This window comes from Drosophila erecta, unplaced genomic scaffold (assembly GCF_003286155.1).
Source record: "Drosophila erecta strain 14021-0224.00,06,07 unplaced genomic scaffold, DereRS2 tig00000126-arrow-pilon, whole genome shotgun sequence".
In the NCBI taxonomy this organism is placed as follows: domain Eukaryota; kingdom Metazoa; phylum Arthropoda; class Insecta; order Diptera; family Drosophilidae; genus Drosophila; species Drosophila erecta.
In genome coordinates this window covers 4,925,332-4,944,572 of record NW_020825209.1, presented here as the reverse complement: position 1 = coordinate 4,944,572, position 19,241 = coordinate 4,925,332, and the positions used below count along the sequence as shown (strand labels likewise).

General features: G+C 43.2%; 5 protein-coding genes across 6 annotated transcripts in view; 3 read left to right on the top strand and 2 right to left on the bottom strand.

Annotated features, from left to right (window-relative positions):
* The window catches only part of LOC6550199 (espin), a 45,655-nt gene extending 38,392 nt beyond the window's left edge, over positions 1-7,263 (bottom strand). Inside the window, exon 1 of the mRNA XM_001977519.3 lies at positions 6,897-7,263. The gene's annotated coding sequence lies outside the window, so the exon portion shown is untranslated. The remainder of the gene's footprint in view (positions 1-6,896) is intronic.
* Positions 7,264-8,597: 1,334 nt separating this feature from the next.
* On the top strand, positions 8,598-9,432 carry LOC6550152 (glycine-rich cell wall structural protein 1.0). Its single transcript, XM_026982103.1, has 2 exons — positions 8,598-8,673; positions 8,736-9,432. Exons 1-2 carry the CDS (start codon positions 8,668-8,670, stop codon positions 9,363-9,365), a joined length of 636 nt encoding a protein of 211 aa, XP_026837904.1. The 5' UTR covers positions 8,598-8,667; the 3' UTR covers positions 9,366-9,432.
* A 3,428-nt stretch (positions 9,433-12,860) lies between these two features.
* On the top strand, positions 12,861-14,028 carry LOC6550151 (glycine-rich protein 23). The gene has a single exon (XM_001977512.3). It carries the CDS (start codon positions 13,333-13,335, stop codon positions 13,870-13,872), a length of 540 nt encoding a protein of 179 aa, XP_001977548.1. The 5' UTR covers positions 12,861-13,332; the 3' UTR covers positions 13,873-14,028.
* Positions 14,029-16,070: 2,042 nt separating this feature from the next.
* LOC6550150 (uncharacterized transmembrane protein DDB_G0289901) lies at positions 16,071-16,931 on the top strand. The gene has a single exon (XM_001977511.3). It carries the CDS (start codon positions 16,103-16,105, stop codon positions 16,781-16,783), a length of 681 nt encoding a protein of 226 aa, XP_001977547.1. The 5' UTR covers positions 16,071-16,102; the 3' UTR covers positions 16,784-16,931.
* Positions 16,932-17,383: 452 nt separating this feature from the next.
* Positions 17,384-18,375, bottom strand: LOC6550148 (glycine-rich protein 2). Of its 2 annotated transcripts, XM_015155623.2 has the most exons (4): positions 18,125-18,375; positions 17,723-17,758; positions 17,512-17,526; positions 17,384-17,434 (listed from the first exon to the last, which is right to left on the bottom strand). In XM_015155623.2, exons 1-4 carry the CDS (start codon positions 18,366-18,368, stop codon positions 17,391-17,393), a joined length of 339 nt encoding a protein of 112 aa, XP_015011109.1. In that variant the 5' UTR covers positions 18,369-18,375; the 3' UTR covers positions 17,384-17,390. The 2 variants fall into 2 exon arrangements, with proteins under 2 accessions (XP_015011109.1, XP_001977545.1); XM_001977509.3 differs by lacking the exon at positions 17,384-17,434 and having other exon boundaries at positions 17,450-17,655; positions 17,711-17,791.
* Positions 18,376-19,241: the final 866 nt, after the last annotated feature.

Here is a 19,241-nt window from a genome sequence, read left to right as displayed (position 1 = left end):
CCAACCTCGAATTTTCTACAATTTGCACAGAGAGAATTCCGCCAGAAGAGTTGATGTTGATGTGGATGAGAAATGGGGGCCACCAAGCAGCAAGGTGAGATCAATTTCCCAGATGACTCCTCCATTGCGGCTCCATTGTGGCTGCCATCGAACTCTGGCGAGGATGAGGTGGCAGTGTCGGTTGACTGCCAAATGAATGGCAATCGCCAATTGGCATCAGGCATCTGCTCTCGAAATCAAGTGAATTCAAATGGCCTGCACTAAAGTGCGCAGGCAGCGCTAATGGGTCCATGGGGAAGCGGCTGGTTGAACGGACTCGCCGTCGCCATCAACTCCGATTTAAATTGGACGCGGATCGGATCCCCGTTGCCAACCAGCTCGGCAGGTGTCTCTTTGTCTTTGTCATTGGTTGCGGACAGGAAGGCGGAGATTATCGAACGGAATCGGAATCGATGATTCCACAATATTATATTTTTCATCCATAACAGAGCTTCGCTTCCAAAGCGAACTGGCTTACAATTTAATTATAAAAAGTAACAAAATAGGTCAAAAGCAATCAATTTTAACATTTAATTTCAATGAAAACTGTTTAAAAGCTAAATAAACTGCTTCTTTGTCAGCAGTCTGAACGTATAACACATGCAATCAATTTAATCTGGTTTTTGCCATATGCATGTAAAACACATCAATTGAAGTGCATCTTTAGTAAACGTGTCTTTCCATCACCACCCAACGGAGGATTGAGCCAAAGCCATTTCATCGCAAACTCCGCTAACAGATGGTAACCGAACCCACTGGCGCAGTTGCTCGATGATGTGAGAGCTAATGACGGTCCCTCGACTGATTGATGATAGGTTGAAGGTTTTTGTTTTGGGGGGCTGCCAGTTACAGTTACATAATTATTATTAAACAGCAAATTGATTTCGGCAGAAGTTGCCGCCAGATGTGTGCTGCTTCCAATGCGCCATGCTCCAAGTTCCATGCTCCATGCTCCACGATGAACCCATGGCCCAGGGCTCCCAGAGATGACATCATCTCACATAATCGCACATCTGCAATAATCCCAGACATTTGATTTGTGCAGCACGGAATGCATTTCGGTAATTCCAGATTCCAAATTCCAAATTCAAAATTCCGAATTCCAAGCGGGTGGTATTATCATGAATATGTATGTACATACGAGTATAGCATGTGTATGGTACATACATATGGATTGGAGGGATTGGACTGCATCGAGCTGGATGGGATTGGATCGAAGGCAAGGGCCCGAGATCACGCCAGTGAAAGTCTGCCCCCTTTAGCGGGGTCAAATCAATCAGGCTGGGCGGTTACTTGGGGCACTGTCTATTCGTCTGGGTGGCACTACGAAATCCCCGCCAGATGACCCCGAATATTTGGGGATTTGCTCGAGACCGACACCTTTCCAAACACAACGCCTAATTATGTCATTAAAACGCCTGGCTTTTGTGTGCGCTTTTGGCGTCGATTTGTGAGAAGCTGACCAGAAATTTCAATTTTCATAAAAATAATTATGCTGCCATCTATGTCTCAATAATAATTTTGGCTCTCTCACAGTAAAATTTGCTTTTGCTATGAAATAATAATAGCATATGCAAGAAGTATCATATGCATTAGAAATTGATCAGGTATCAAGGCAATATCTTATTATTTGAATTTCGGGTAATGATTTCGGGTAATGATTAAAAAATGAATGTTTATAAAACTGCCATATTGTTTATTTTCAAAGTTCTAGTAAATGTATTGAAATTTGTAACAAAATGCATTTTATTAGGCGTTGAGAAAAAGAGGGGAGTTTGCTGGGCATATCGGCGACCCATGACGAACTTTAGCTGCGGTAAAAGTGAAGTCATGTGCGAGTCTTTGGGGGCACCGAAAAGTAAAAGCCAAAACGAGAGTGAAGTGATGGCAAAACAAGCCGCGATCGTGATTCGCATTTGGCCACGGCCAACAGCAACTGGCAACATGAATGGCCAGCAACTGGAGCCACCGGCAGCACACAGCCACAACATCAGGAGCCGGAAATCTGGTCAGGTTGTGACCCCCGGAAGCCGGTGCCACAATCAATCAATATCGCCGGCTATCATTTATTTATGCACGACTCGAATATGGTGTAACGTCTGCCTTTTGTTTCGTTTGTCACAACAACCTAATGACGGGCCGAATAATTTATTTTCCTTTTTTCGCTCATTATGGCGCGGATCATCGCAAATATTTGGCAGTTCCCGAAGTCTGATAATCCGTGGCTCAAATCTCTGTTTATGTAAGTCGAAGCGAGAAATTGCCAAAGCAGTGCAGCAATGGATGGCCGGAGGCGTGGCAACAACGGCGCCAATCAGTGGCAACAACAGCGATAACACAGCAACATCAGCAACATCAGCAACTCGGCAACAACAGCAACAACAGCAACATCGCAATGCCAGACACTCTCCAATGGAGCAGCAACACCTGGACAACAGCAATAGCCTGCTCATCTACACTCAGGCAAAAATGTATGTTTCTAACTCACTAATACGATGTCCATGTTTGAAAATATTATTTATATTGAAATGATTGCAATAGTCTATTTTCAAATGTTTTTCAGTCCAAAATTGAAATCACAAGCTGTACACAAACTTAAAACTTTATGCCAGGCAAATAATGCGCTCATTTTTGCGAGTGTACATAAGCAACATGAAGCAAACGCATAACAGCAACACGCTCGAGCATCCACTTGTTGCATAGTCCGATGTCAAAAGCCTCTGCTTTGGTCAAGCGCCAATTGAGATGTGACAGGTTGTCTGGTCAAGATCTGCGACTACCTGCCACTTCACTTGAATCCGCTTCAGTCCTCGCCTGCCCCCCAGCCAGGGAAAAGGTCATCGGATTCCGGGGCACGAAGAAAAGCTGGATTAGTCCCAGGCACGAATTGCCTGTCATGATTACGCGAAGCTATCCATGATATATAGCCCCTTTAATCTCTTAAGTTTTAATTTACCCTGTCTGCTTATACAATGGCCTTTGCGCATTTCTTTCGGATTTTTCCAATTTCACAGTGTACTCAGCAAAAATAAGCGGAATACAGGATAACTATGGAATTATGGTAGGCATTAACCTAAAAGGCAGATTTCAAGACTATTAAGGCGGAAAACAAAGAAAAGTTCAAATTAACTGGATACATGATATATATTATATGATAAAATTCGAACTTTTGCAACACGATTTATGGTGAAAGATTAATATTGAAATATATTCGTTGAAGCTGAAACCGATAATTTCATTTTCCCACAAGCAATGCATATAGAGCTTAAATCGGTTTAAAACTTATTCACATCTGTCGGGGTTAATTTGATGCCCGAGCCGCTTAGGCGTCATAAAAATTGTATAATTTGTTTACATAAATTGTATAATTTCCGATAACTGTTTCCCACCTGATCTTGGGCTAATCGCCTTATGTGTGGCATCGCAATGCGTTCGAAAGTTACAGGTTTTTCGGTTCAAAAAAGGCCATTGTATTGAGTTATTGGGACGCTGGGGCTTATTTATTAACGATGGTTTCACTTTCCAGCCACACAATTACGATCGGATGAAGGCGTCGAGAAATGGGAGAGCAAGCCCCGAACAAACGAGACCCAACAAATTTGTTTATAAATGTCGCACAATATTCATTTGTTGACGCCGTCGTCATCATCGATATGTCATTGTTTGTACCGCCGTTGAGGGCACCCGAAATTTATGGGGCTTACGAGCCATTTGACTCCATTCCGCGCAAGGTGAAGGGTTGACAATGGGCCACAGAATCGAAATTGGCTGAAAGTGTAACAATGGAGCCCCGGACAAGACCAAGACTAAGCGATTCCAATTCGAAAGCGAGCAGGCGGCGCGGAAATTTATGCATAATTTCTGTGACAAATGCCACAAAACGGCGGCGAGAGAGCATGGAAAGTGTGAAAAGTGTGAAAAGTGCATTGATAATTATGATAATTGTCTGCTCAAAACTGGGAAATGATGAGTTCGGCAATAGATACAGATACAGATTCAGATGTAGATACAGATGCATTTTCACGTTGACAAAAGAGTCTAGTATTGTTGAAGTACACTGGCTAACTTTCATTCTTAGTCACTGATTTGTGGCGGTTGCCGTTTCTTATTCGTTGGCTTATTTCTCTGACTTCCACTGTTTTTGGGTTGCCTGCCTGATTATATGGTACGTGCTATTTCATTCGCCGACAGATACAAGCTACAAGATACATAGATACAAAGATGCACAACTGCCAACCGCAAGACAAGCAACGACATCCCAAGGGGAGGGCTTTGCGATGAGGTGATTAAAATCAAAGGCAATGCGAAGAGCAAAGTGCTCTACGTCCTGTCATATACTCTATATTTTTTGTGTTTAATATTTATTTTACTCAGCACCGATATGTTTTTTAATAATGTTTTAGTTCCATTAGAACAAATATATTTAATTATTTATATTTCAAATAAAATAAATAATATTGTAACGCTTTCAAAATTCGATTCGCTGCATTGAAGTATTTATTTCTATGTATATTCGCAATATGCTTTTCTTTTATTTAAATTTATAATTACGTTTATTTTACTTGTTAAAATAACCTACATTTCCAGCTGCCTAACTTCATACTGCTTATATTTTTTAGCCCCACACATGCTTCTTGATCAAGTTATTGGACTCGCCACTAAGTTAGCACCACATCAACAGCTACGACTTGATCATGGTCATGATCATGGCTGCGTCGCTGTTTTACACTATGCCAGCTGCTTCTCGAGGAGGAACCCCATCCCCATCCATCCCAATCTCCTACAGCCTCTCCACCTCCAGGTGAGTTGGCCTACCTGCCCATCTACCTGCAATTATGATCCGCTAGCTGCGGATTGCCTACGAGGCATGTCAACGCCTAGGACTGCGCTTTTGAGTTTTTAGTTGGGTGCCAATCTGCGGGAATCTGCCGGAATCCACGGCATCCACGGCATCCGCGGCATCCGCGGGATTCTGGGAAGCACTTAACGGGGGCCAATTTCCCATTGACGATGCTGGGTAAAAATAATAATAAAAGCACGATACTTATGCAAAACGAACTGGCGAGATTTGCTTTAATCACACTGCTCTGGGCAATGTGTAAAAGTGAAAATGCAGTAGCACACTGCGGTGGTGGTGCGTTTGCTCGGGTGATTGGGTGGTGCAAATTATGAAATTAGTATTATGTGAAACGGAGTTAAAAGTGTGATTAAACTGGAGCTGCAGTCAAAGTCACACACATGTGTGTGGGGCGTAAAAAGTACAAAAACTTGAAACAAAAACAACCTGCCGCATAATAAGCCGTCGCCGTCAAGACAATGAAAGTCACCTAAGTACCCACTCCACAGTAAGTGTGTGGGGCAATTAATATCATTTCAGCTTGGATGTGGATGTGGATGTGGATGTGGATATGTATGTAAATGTGGACGTGGATGCGAGACACACCGCGATGGTTTTCCGAGTGAGCAGGTCGCCAAAAATGAAAATGCCGTAGTGTTAGACCCTTCGATGCTCAGGGTTAAATGAGCCGATTGTATATATATATATAATAAAATGTATATTAAAAAAAAATATATATATAATAAATTTGGAATTTTGCTTTGACTTTGGTCATTTCCAGTAAAGCCAGCAGTAATACTCGTATACATCAAAATATCTTAGCTTAAGGCGGACCTCAAATAACTTCTGGAAAAAGTTAGCAATGAGTAAAATTAGGTAATTCCTAGAATTCCTGTTATTTCTGCCGGCTCGTAGGGCAATAAAACACCTGCTGGGCATACCCCTGCTACCCAGTTGGGGCGATAGGAACCCACGACAAGTGCAGCGACAAAAAAGCAAATAACAATTCCCGTGGCTTATTAGCAATGCCACTTAGAAGTTGGAGCAGGGAGAAAGTCATCCAGCTGAATGCACACGGAGAGGTTGAGCTGTCAACTGTACCGCCCGCCGTCCCGCACCCACTTATCCAGCCCACTCAATTTCATACTGCCATCCCGCCAACAGAAACCGCAAGCGCACTCAAGTTTGTTGCCTCAGTCTTTTGTTCTGCCACAACTCGGTGCTAATGGTGAATTGCGTAGGGAATTTCCCTAATCGCGGTTTCAGTTTCTATCGTCAATGGCAATTGCAATCGTAATCGAGGAAAATTTCTAAGCACCGCCGCGGGGCATTGGCACGAGAGCTTCTCCGATTTTTAATATATATAATTTAAGGCACACGAGGCCATAAAAAATAAAAGCCATATTAAAAATATGTGCATCTATAGTAAGTGCGCATCTCGACGTGTAAAGAAAATGCGCTGCTTCGGTAATTAATAGACCATGAACAGTTTGCTAGACGATGAAAATCTGCGCACCACTAAATCCAGCTTCATCTTGACTTTGACTAATGCGCACTTATCAAGTAAGACCCAAAAAGCAAAACTAGATAAAGATGAAAGTCTCTAAATGAGTGTCTATAATTAAGACGAGCTTGTTTATTTTTAGCTCATATGTTTATTCTAAATTTGGTGTTTTTAATGACGTGCCAACTATTTCCATTCATTTCCATTCGTGATTCATTTTTGAACCAAAGTTGCATGAATGTGCAAATATGTATGTAAATTTTGGTTTACGATTAGTGTCTGCATAGGTATTATTTAACTTTTTTAATGAACCGCATTTCTTTGCATATATTTGCAAAAATAACCTTTTGTTTTAAATTTTTTACGTTTTCCTTGGTATGTAAACTAGTATTTTGAGTTATTTAATTCCTGTTAGCATATTTTGCATTATGAACTATAAACATATTTAAAAAAACATTTTCCGTTGCCTTCCATGCATTTTACATATTTCAATTAGTATTTTATCCTTTGGCTTACCGTTAAAATTATTTAATATTCAAAACTTATGCTGTCGTCACTGTATTCCTTTTGCCAATATTCCTCAACTTTGACACAACATATTAATCTTGTTTCGACTTTTTAATTAACTTTTTCGTTAGGCCGCCAATTATGACAAATGAACAGGAAAAAAACAAACAAAAGAACACTAGTTGGCACGCACATTTAGATGGAGGTTCAAGGGGCAAGAGGATACGATAAGTTTTCCCAAATGTTGAAGAAGGGCTATTATGCACTGGGAAAATACGCGAGACGCGGTGGAAAATCGGGAGGAAAACTGCGAAGATGACGACGCGACGTCGACGATCCGACAGACACGTTTTCCAGTTACAACGTTGGCAACGGAATGAATTGGCCAAATATGCAGCGGCTTCGTTGAAGCCCGAAATTATCCCAAAGAGCGAAAGCCGGCATATCAAACAGAGAGCAGCAGCCAGAGAGCTGAGAAAATGGCCCGGAGAGAGGCTTTCTCCGGCTGAGAAGAAAAAGCGAGACTGTCTACCACTTTGAATACCCTACAACGCAGGTGATCTATGCACTAAACCACTGGCTTCTGTGCGCCGTTCCGCGCATAAATTTCCATTGCTTATGGCCAGCTCTAATATTTTCCAGCCAAGTTGTCCCATTGGAGATAATGCTGTGCAGACAGGTGCACTCCATCATCGGCTACTTACATTTCCACTGCTTTTTACTGGTTCAATCCATTTGATAAGCAAGTAATCGCTTACTTTATACGACATCAGCCCAGTTTTAATAATGGAAAAATATTGTTTAGCAATAATAAGTGAAATGTTCACGATTAGGATGAATTAGGTTATTTATGTTTATGTTTATTATATATTTTTATAATTAATACACAAGTGGTAGTAGATCAGAATTTTTTGTTGTTGTCATTAATTTAAATTAAATAATATAAAAGTTAAATGTATTAAAAGGTAATTTGGATAGGATTATCGCTACTGATTATTTAACGTAATTTGCTTGCATAACAAATCACTTATTACAGCCAGAAAACCCTTCACGGATTTTCTAAAAGGCACTGGGTCATTCGCGGTGACTCGGCACAGATGAAATACAAATTACTGTAGGATGCCAAAATATTTGACTTCCCCATTTCAAATATTTCCCATTCACAGCATTTTTGCTCGGCAAGATTTCCACTTTATTTCTGTCAAGTTGATGTGTTGCATTGCTGCATTTTCGCTTGCATAACCAACAATTTGTTCACTTTCAACAAACAAAAAAAAAATAAAACAAAACTAAACCAAAAACAAAGGTTCATGGAGGAGCCGCCAGGAGTGGGTGAAGCGCCCACGCAGCGACATGGGCATAAACTGGACGCACTGCGTCCACTTTTCGGGCTTTTAAGACACCTGGCATGGTTGCGATTGGGCAATCGGAAGCCCGCAGGCTGATTGCCGCCATGCAATTAACTTGTGATCTTTAATTAAAGCCAAGGAAAACAAAGCGAAAAGCAGTTTTCGAAGAGCTATAGATAAAGATGATTTCAGAGGGCCAGAGAATCTAATGATTGAGCGGGGCAAATTGATGTTTTGGTTTATGAAAATTAAAATTGATTTTTTTGTATATCTTGCTTAATTGTTTGTTGTTTTCTTTGGCAGATCATTAGCCAAAGAAGATCCATAGGACTTGGACTATAAATTCAAGTGTTTCTTGGTCCAAAGGCATCATAAACCATTGGATCTTAGCTTCGATCAGAATCTTAAATCTAATAAACTCAACTTCCAGAATGAAGGTAAGAAATCGCTGAGCGCTAAGGATCTTCCATAGTTAATCTCGTTTATGTCACCTTTCCAGGTCTTTGTGTGCTTCTTGGCTTCCCTGGCTCTGGTCAACGCCGGTGGCATCCGCGGTGGTGCAGGAGGCGGCTATCTGCCTGGTGGAGGACGCGGTGGTGGCGGCGGAGGATTCGGTGGCCGCTCGGCCATTGGATCTGGCCTGGTTTCCCATGTCTCGCAGTCGCTGGGCAACACTAAGGTCCACATTGCCGGTGCTTCCGCTGGCGGTGCTGGTGCCTACGGAGGTGGTGGCTATGGCGGTGGTGCTGCCTCATACGGCGGTGGTGCTGGCTCATACGGCGGTGGAGCTGGTGCTGCCTATGGCGGTGGTGCTGGAGCTTCTTACGGCGGTGGTGCAGCCTCTTATGGCGGTGGACGCGGAGCTGGTGGCTGGCAGGGAGCTGGAGCTGGTCGTGGTGGTGCTGGATTTGGTCGTGGTGGAGCAGGAGGCTGGCAGGGTGGTGCCGGAGGAGCTGGAGCTGGCAGCGCCTGGGGCAACCCCGCTGAGTTCGATTACACTGTCAACCACGCTTCCGGTGGCGCTGGAGGTGCAGGTGGCGCCTACGGTGGTGCTGCTGGTGCTTACGGTGGTGCTGGTGGTGCCTACGGTGGTGGCTCCCGCGGCGGTGCTGGCTGGTGGAACGATTAAGTAATGACATCTGTTCTATCTGTAAACGAATCTGAATCCGACCAATAAAGTTTTAACATAAAAAGAAGTTTGACTTTGATTTTAAAATGTACTCTCGGTGGTTGCAAACTTCGCTAAGCTTTAGTGCCCGAAACTTTTTTGGACGATCACAAGCAAGCAGATTTGGCAAGACTTAATAATATGTGCGAAATTAAACTCTAATTTAATTTGATCGCAATCGGTGTATCCAACATCGAAATCGGTCTTGAATTGGTAATATTATGGTTCGAAATCAGTTTGGGGTTACTTTTGTGTATGCCAATAGCCAGAAAATAGCTTACATAATAAATACGTATTTAAATGCTTGATTGGAATGCCTAACAATAGATACTGGAATCAAAAAGAGTTGCAGATACGAAATCTTTTAAAAATAACTTTGATTTTTTACAGTACACAAACTACAGCTTTTCGCATAGAAACTTTACACATCATGAGCACTAGATGGCGCTGAGCCAAAGTTCGTTGCCTAAGTCTTTCATCTGCTGGACCGATGAAACCCGTTTACAACTGTGCTCTGTACGCCCTGCCCATACAATGGATGGGTGAAGTTCAAGGTCATTTCCAGCCATTGCCACCGAAAGCGAAAGTTAATTACGGAAAAAAGCTATGGAAAGAGGGACAACTTTATAGGATCTGCAGTGAGTGTTAAACGACTATTCCTTTTGAGGTCGTGGCGGGGAACAACTAAAGGTGTTAATGACAATCCTTGACACCAGCCCATAAAACATAAACTTAATTCAAGTGTGTGAAGTTTAACATGAAGTTAAACAGTTTATTGGCTGTCATTGATTTATATGAAAATAAGTTTCTTTGCTTTTCAGTTCTCCTTTTTTTGTGTATTTTGTTTTGTTTTACTTCCGTTGGTAATCGTAGTTTGGCTTTGAATCCGCCGATTTTCTTTGTCTGCGCCATTGTCTTTGATTCGATGATCATGAAGTTGCGGCGTCGACCAGTCTCGACTGTGTTCCATGTGCCATGTGCGTTCTCGGCCTTTTGGTTTTCGGTTACCAGGGAGCCTTGGGCAAACGCATTACGATTCGCATGTTTGTTTATAAACAAATCTATTATTTACAGCGATCTAGACAAATTATGCTTGCGGGTGTGGTAACCTGTTTTCGTTTTTGCATTTATTCATCTGGTTTTCTGTATTTAAAAAGGTCGTGATGCACATTTGAAAAATTAACACGGCGGTATGTGTTTGATTTTAAAATGTGTTTGAAACTTTGTCGTCTTGGGCATTTTATCTTTTTTTTTACCAATTACGTGTACTTCCTATATGGAGCTTACGAACTAAGCAAGTAATTAATTACCTATATTTTGTTGACTTTTAGAAGACATTACAGCTTATGTTGTTGCTTCTAACTTATAATAAGGGGGATGATAACATCACGGCATTAACGATCCACCATTCCTAAGCCGATTTTAGTGATTGATGGAAAAATGCAATCGATTAACTTGCAATTAGCTATCGATGTTTTACGACCACATCGCCGATGATCTAGCAAAGCAGTATAATTAACTTATATTTATATGAGCCTGCCTGCCATCAATTAGCCTTTTGCATATGTACGAGATCTCAGCTCCGAGATGATAAAATTATATATGTGGAAAAAATGTATAGAAGTCAGAGATGTGCGATGTATATTTATGTGTCTGCTGGATTCCCATAAAATATCACATGCATTGGCATCGGCAATTTTCTATGCAAGCTTGCAAATTCGTATTTGGAATTAAATTAATGCCGCAACAATATTAGTTATTATCATTACACATTACCAACTTATTTATGAGTGTCATCAATTTAAGCCTTAATGTTAATGTTAAGCCCTCCCTGCTGCGATGACAATGACTCAATCAAAAGTTATCCTCAAAACATCATCAAAAACGTTCACTTTTTGGTCGGGGCTTTGATTTCGGTTTCGGCTTGTATTCATATTTTCCTTTGTGTTTACTATTGCACTGGTAATTTCATTTGGGTACTTAACTCGTAATTAAATATGTTAATTCTGTTGTTTTTTAATGGAAGCCTTCAGCCGTCCAAAGCCAAAGCGATGGGAAATAGTTTAGTATAGATGCCATTGTAAAGGAGATATACGTATAGATACAACGCCATATTCGCATCTTGACTTAACAACATGATGGACAGTAAGATTAGTGGTGGGATCTAGGCGATAATCAGAATACATCTGATCTCAATGGGTTAATGAGCAAACCAGAAACGCGCCCCAGAAATCGTAATAAGGCAATATGCATATTTTAAGAAACTAGTAAAGACAGCGTTTTACTTTTTACAAAAAACGTATTCGTTTTCTTAATTAAGAGTTAGGCTAAAGTGGTCCTGAAATCAAATATCTCTTGAGCAATTTAACTAAGCACAGAAAATGTTTGTTTAAATAAATTGATAGTTGATTTGAAAGTCCATTTCGTGACGAGATCTTTTATGATTGATAATTAATAAAGTCAGTAAGTAGGTAATGAGGAAATTCAATTAAAATCCACGTTTCCTAGCTTCTGATCTTTCAAGTGACCATCAAACTCAGTAGCGCACTTTGTAGCCTCAGAATGGCTACTTGTACACTTGCTAGGCCAACATGTATTCCACTTAATTGATAAGTGACCCATCGAATGATGTCGATCTGTCGTCCGATCGCGAGCTTACAGCATGAGGTATAATCGAATAAGACGATTATAAATATTCATACCACAAGAACGGGTATGTAAATGCCAGACACTCAAACAAACTTAAAGAATAAAACTATCTTCCTTTCTGTGCAAAACTCATATTTTTTCCCGATTTCTGAGGCGTGTGCTTGGAGGAGTGCATTGAACCCTTGGACTTGTGGGAGAGTTCTCTCAGGTGTGTTTATCTTTCGGGTTAGTACCAACAACTAGAGGGCCAGCTAAAATTCCCAGGCAATCGGCCATATCCGCCCAGCCACTATGCAAATATATGCCAAACTGAAGCATAGAAATAGAATCTCCGAACCGGTTCTATGTATAAATAAGCGATGATGTGGGCTAGGGTATGTGTATTGACAATACAATACAGACTTGAATAGGCCTCCGGGGGACGAGTTAATAAAAGTTCTTGGCCAAAGCAGGAAGATGCCTTAGTTTTCCCACTTCAACCTGAACCTTGGGCAGAACTCACGAGTTAGCCATTCATCAGTTTGACACTTCGGCTGCTTCTGCCGTCTGCTTTTGGCCAACTGCTTTCTGCTGGCTAACTGACAAAACATTGATATAAATGTTGATTGTCGATCCATTGTTGCCCACTGCCGGCCGCGGTGATTAAATGTCGATAATTTGTTTGACTTTCAGCGATCTGCACAGTGGTTTATCACTGGTCAATCTAAGTTTTTTGAACTAGCATTTGCAAGAAGAATAAAGTTAGCTCATAGAAAATTTAAAGAAAAAAAACCTAAATTAGTAATAATACCATTGTATTGTAAACTGAATTTCTTAGCATAAAATGCTGATAAAAGTGGGATCTCTACTCTTGACCAAGTGTAATTTTGTTGTAAATTGAATTGTGTGCTCTTCCCGCGCCTGGTCAGGTGATATTGTCAGTCGATTTCCCAACGGCTGCACCTCCGCATTTAACACCTCCCAACCCACTGTGCAAGCTGGAGAAGAAGCGGTTCCTCATCCGAAGTAAGCCGCGCATGCGCACAGATTAGCATAGGCAAACAAAAGAACCGCCGGCGAGCATAACCGAATGTGGGTTATTATGAAATCGCAGCCGAATCGATGATGCTGCTCTGGTCGCTCTGGTCGCTCTGTCCATCAATGGCTTCTAATTGGGCCCGCCATCTCATTCCGATCGACCCATCGATTTTTTGGGGGTATAAATTTGCGTGCTCCGTCAGCGATTGGAATTAGTTTGGTCAGCTGTTTGAAACCGATTGTATCCCATTCGCTACTCGAGATGAAACCCTTTGCCTGCATCCTGGTGATCCTTGCCGCCATCCTGTCCGTCGGACAGGCCACCCTGGGCGGTCTCCTTGGCGGCGGCGGCGGCGGCGGTGGCGGCGGCGGCATTGGACAGCTGCTGCAGGGCAAGCTGGGCGGTCTCGGCGGAGGATTGGGCGGCGGACTGGGCGGCGGACTGGGCGGTCTGAGCGGTGGTCTTGGCGGCAAGCTCGGCGGCGGTGGCGGCGGCGGCGGCTACTCCGGTGGCTACTCCAACGGTGGCGGCTACTCAGGCGGCGGTGGATACTCCGGCGGCGGTGGCTACTCCGGCGGTGGCGGATACGCCGCCCCTGCTCCCAGGCCCGTTGAGAAGGTGGTCATCGTGAAGGTCATTAACGAGGGCTACTCCGGCGCTCCATCTGGTGGCTACTCTGGCGGCTACTCCGGCGGCTACTCTGGCGGCTACTCCGGCGCTCAGTCTGGTGGCTACTCTGGTGGCTACACCGGCGGTTACTCCGGTGGCGCTCAGTCCGGCGGCTGGAACAAGGGCTGGTAAACGTTGAGCAAGCCAAAATGGGCCAACTATAAATAGTTCAAACTGCCAAACAGAAAGCCAAGCAGCCTAGGATTTAATTTTTTTTTTTAATATTTTTTAGCGGTATTTGTTTGTTAGAATTTATACAATATACAAGAAAAGAATTTCCATTTTAAATTGCGTGTGACTTGTGTATGGAAGGGGAACCGGTTGACTTTGGCTTCCTGCTCCGACTCTTGAGTCGGTTCTGCCGCTGACCCAATGGCCAAATCGTTGAGGTCATCACCTGCCAATCGTTGTAAGAAGAAGGAAGGTAATGAGACAGGTACTTAGTACACTTTCGACATCTATTTCGGCTTTTCTGCAGCAGTTGCGCAACCAAAAAGCGCATTTTATTGTTTTCCAGCCATCGATCAATCCGTCGCAAAAAAAAAAGCCTGTCAGTCGATCGCACAAAGAGCCAAATTTGATTTTTATGCCGCCCATGAATTAAAATGGAAACGTGCAAAAGCCAAAAGGTTCAACTGGTTCGGTTCTAGAATTGGCCGATCAGACGTCTATAATTTGCATTTTGGGCCACGATAGGCCGCTTTAAGTTTTCAGAAAATATTCATTCTTATCTCTGTTCTGCAGGGTTAATTTCTGTGAATAAATTTGTACACAAATGGAGTAGACTTATAAATAAAAACGCTTTTTCAGCAAAGTTTTCTCAGGTGATGAGCTTTAAATATTTATGTCTTTTAATTTTTTGCTTTAAGTAAAGTTTGTGCTCCAAAATAGATACTTTTGGGAATAACTATTGGTATTGCCCAAGTATGAACAAAATATTAGGGAAACATAAAGCATGATTTACTCAAAGTACAAAAATAAATATATTTTAAATAAAGTATATACGTAATAATACCAATAATTACAATACTCGTATATACAAAATAGATCAAATATATACTTTTAATATATCAAATAGAATTAACCTAGCAAAGGTATATACATTTCGGTTCCCATTTTTGTTGCGAATTATGTCTGTGACGAAATCAAAAATATATTTCTCGCAATGAGCTGCGTTTTTGAAGTAATGCAAACACATTCCAGCTGACAAAGCTCATCATGGGGTGAGACACCTTCTTTCGAGAGCCGTCAATCGTCTGTGATGGGTTCTGTGCCAACTCATAAGTTGCAGCGGAACAATTGGGCCCAAGTCTCCGATTGATTGATTGATTTGCGGTGACCCGATTTCCAAGACAGCACGAATTATGTGCAACCGCACGGTAGCTGGTAGCTCGGTAGCCAAAAAGACAAACACGCAGCTGCCTCGATCTCCATTTCCATTTCCATTCCCATCGCACTGCTCCACCTGCAGTCTGCAGTCTGCAGTGCCAATTTCTATACCGATCCCAATAGCAATTCCATCTGTATCGCCATCGCCATTCTGAATAATGGGCAGTCGTAAAGAACCGATCGCCAGCTCAATCCCTGACTCCTATATCTTATGGCATCCATCCAACCGCCGGCAGGCGAACTCAATTAAGTACTTTGAGGTTGTTACATAAAAATGGAGAGCCATTAGATTGGCGATCATGATGCGGTATCAGCTACTGGGCTACACTGGACTGCACAATAAAAGTACACCTTGATGTGAAATTTGCAACATTTTCACTGATATTTTTATCTATAGATCAATGATGGTGTGAAAGCATACAAATATGTACTAATTATCTTATCAAAACGACTTCCTCAGGAAAGTAGTTCCTGTAAACACTTGTACACAACCTGTTCTGAAAAATGTATGTTTGGGTGTGCCCGGAATTTTCCTTACCCTGATTCATAAACTGTTCATATTCATTTTCCCGAGGGAATGGAGCATTTGTTGCGCAGTGCTTCCTATATCGTCAAGTCCATCAGGTGCTCCATTTGGAGGCGTTCACTGGGCGCAGAACAGCCGACCTACGTGGGCCCACAAAGCGTACGAAACCGAAAGTTGATGTCGGCATAATGAGGCCGCAGTACTGAGGTGAGTTGAGCCACCACCTGCGCCACTCTGGCCCACTCCGAACCACTCGGAGCCACCCCGAAGCGCCCAACCACTGGCCATTGTAAGCTGGTCGCTGGCAGTTTTGGCAATTACATCTGATTATACGAGGCAGCGGCTGTGGCGAAGCTGTGGTGGCTCGGTGGCTCAGAATCTTGGATGGGTATAAATAGTCGAGAGTGGCTGCAGTGGGGCATTAGTTAGTGCACGGCAGCTGAGGAGATGCAATCCACGATGACAACGCGACGACTTGGCCTTCTCGGTCTGCTGGTGGTGCTGGGCTGTATAGTCGCCCAGGGTAAACCACATGGCTGGAGCAGCGGTGGCGGCAGTGGTGGTGGAGGCTGGTCCTCGGGCGGATCGGGTGGCAGCAAGGTCATTATCAGCGCCTGGCCCTCCAGCGGTGGAGGAGGTTGGTCCTCCGGTGGCGGATCTGGAGGCTGGAAGAGCGGCGGCGGCGGTGGCGGCGGCTGGTCATCTGGTGGATCTGGAGGAGGTGGTGGCTGGAAGAGCGGCGGCTCAGGAGGTTGGCCATCCGGAGGCGGCTCAGGTGGCTGGTCCTCAGGCGGATCCTCCGGCTGGCCAAGTGCCGGCAGTTCCGGCTGGAAGTCAGGCGGCAGCTCGGGATTATCCAGTGCCCTGTCCAGTCTCTCCAGTTGGAAATCCCAAGCTTTGGGTAGCTTGAGCAGCGGTTGGAAGAGCGGCGGCGGCGGAGGAGGTGGCTGGTCATCTGGTGGCTCCTCAGGCGGCGGCTGGAAGAGCGGCGGTGGATCTGGTGGTTGGTCCTCCGGAGGGTCCTCCGCCTGGCCCAGCAAGATCAGCAGCGGCTGGTCCTCCGGTGGAGGTGGAGGTGGAGGTGGTTGGTCCTCCGGAGGAGGTGGAGGCGGCGGCTGGAGCTGGTAAACAGATCCTGGCAACAACCCATCCGAGGAAAATCGGCGACGAGGCGACACCACTATCCACTGCTCAACATGTACATAATAATTCTCTGTTCTAAAAATAATCCAATTTTTTTTTGTTTTTTTCTATCTAACTTTGTGAATAAATCTTACAAGAATGTAATTTTGACCCTTGTGTTTTTTTTTAATTTGTGAGTGAATTTTTTTAATTTAAAACTAACTAAAAGTTAGTTTAAAAAATCAAGGGAATATATATAATAAATATATTTGAGTTTATCAAAATTGTTCAGTGGAGCAAATGATTTTTCGAATTTATTGCCATTACCGCCAATTTTGTTGCAATTCAGAGTTTAAAGTTTTAAAATATGGTTTGCCTCTCTAAATTAACGATTTATACTCGTATTTCTTTTGAGAATGGAATAAAAATTGTGGTACATATTATAATGTTTTAAATAATATTTACTTCCCCGATAATTTAATTAATCGCATTTAAAAACCAAAATAATTACAAAATGCATAAACAAGATTTATTAGTATAAAAAACATTAAAAGCAGGAAAATTGGGGCTCTAGATAGAGTAAAAGAGGAGATTCGAGGGATTGTATCTATCTCTATGCCATGGAACACAAGTCAGCATCAGCCGGTGGATTAGCTCCTCTTGGTGGCTTGATTACCAGCCACCGCCGTGCTGTTTGCCACCTCCACCGCCGCCACCACCGTAGAGTCCACCACCACCTCCTCCGCCGCCTCCGTGCTTGTTGCCTCCATTTCCGCCCTGCCAGGACACGGAACTGCCGCGATTGCCGGCCAAGGACTTGCTTCCGTGGCCGCCGCCTCCTTGGCCGCCGCCGTAACCTCCTTGTCCTCCGTGGCCACCTGAAATTAGTATACAGGTTTGGACACAACCATCTTGCATCGAATAAATTATTACCTTTATTGCCACCTCCGAAGCCTCCTTGTCCACCACCTCCATAGCCGCCTCCTCCGTTCTTCTGCCCACCTCCATGTCCACCTAAAGGAAATTGAATGTAAATATTATAGACTCATAAATCTTGAGCTAAACCTAAGCCTTGACCTCACTAAATTGTAACCGAATCACCAATATTATCTTAATGTTTTGAGAAAACATTCGAATGCAGATGTCCAATTACACATGCATAAAACTTGTTTGCAAATTGGGATTATAAGAACCAAATTAGTGTATTATAATGGAAACCATTGAAATCATTTCATTATAATATTTCAAAAAGGTAGAAAAATTACAAAAAAAATATGAACTACCTCAAACTAAAGCAAATACTTAATTTAACTTTAAGCGAATGCCCAAAAATATATATTCACTTACCTTGGCTACCGCCGCCGTAGCCGCCCTGGCCGCCGCCTCCATGGCCGCCACCTCCATGGCCACCTCCTCCGTTCTTCTGATAGCCGCCCTGACCACCACCGCCTCCGCCACCACCGCCGTAGCCACCCTGGCCACCACCACCGCCGCCGTAGCCACCACCACCGCCTCCACCGCCCAGCAAACCGGCAGAGGCCAAGGCGATCAGCAGGCAACACACGAAAACAAGGATCACAGCGTGACGCATCCTTAGCACTGTTAAGTCACTCAAAAAAATAGATATATAAAAAAAAGGTTGTTGGACCGACTTAGAACCGCTGTGCAATCGCTGCTTGAGGCTCAATACCACTGATGAACTAACCCAGAATTGAGGCACCTTTTTATAGCTCCAAAAGGCGGAAACATCGGCTGAGTCAGCAGCCTGCCATCCCTCCAACTGCAAGTTGGAGCTCCCAAAGGAAGGTTGAGAACTGCACTTCATGTTGGCACAATGCGGCAAGCGGCAAGCGGCTGGCTTCACCAGCAACTTGTCTGGTGCAAAAAAGTCTCAAGTACGTCGGCGCACTCGGCGGATACGCAATGTGCGCCGTCTGGGAACATCGCGTATACGCCACCGCACCACTTGCAAACTGCTGAGCCATGGCTGCATCATTAATTGCCAGCGCACATAGCACATTTGGCCACGAAACGCCTCGCAATTTGTCTTACAAGCTCACTATATCCATGCGAAATTCTAAGCATATTTGACTTCAATTCGTTGTTGAATTTTCTTAATTATTATTTTTATTCTTGCCGCTTGGCAGGGTTAAGTAAAGTTCGGAATTTATCCACACCGTGGGGTGTGGGAATCTGTGGCTATATTGTTACCTACTATTTAAGCGACTGATATTTAATATATACCAGCTTTGCAACCGCATTTTATTTGTTTATATTACCTAATGCAAATATATTGAAATATAGTGTTGTATAAATTGAGATTGCAACTTTAATGCTTGATACGTTGTTAATTGCTTTTGGTACTTGCTTACTAGGTAACATTTTTGTTTATGAATATTTAACTTGATATTTGGATTTTTCATGTCGTACCTATATTTAACGCTATTGCCGTGCAATGTTTGCG

Coding starts and splice junctions, on each gene's coding strand:
- LOC6550151 (XM_001977512.3), top strand. CDS start 13,333: ATGAAACCCTTTGCCTGCATCCTGGTGATCCTTGCCGCCATCCTGTCC.
- LOC6550150 (XM_001977511.3), top strand. CDS start 16,103: ATGCAATCCACGATGACAACGCGACGACTTGGCCTTCTCGGTCTGCTG.
- LOC6550148 (XM_001977509.3), bottom strand. CDS start 18,368: ATGCGTCACGCTGTGATCCTTGTTTTCGTGTGTTGCCTGCTGATCGCC. Junction 17,792..18,124: donor CTACGGCGGCGGTAGCCAAG/GTAAGTGAATAT, acceptor AATTTCCTTTAG/GTGGACATGGAGGTGGGCAG. Junction 17,656..17,710: donor CTTCGGAGGTGGCAATAAAG/GTAATAATTTAT, acceptor TACTAATTTCAG/GTGGCCACGGAGGACAAGGA.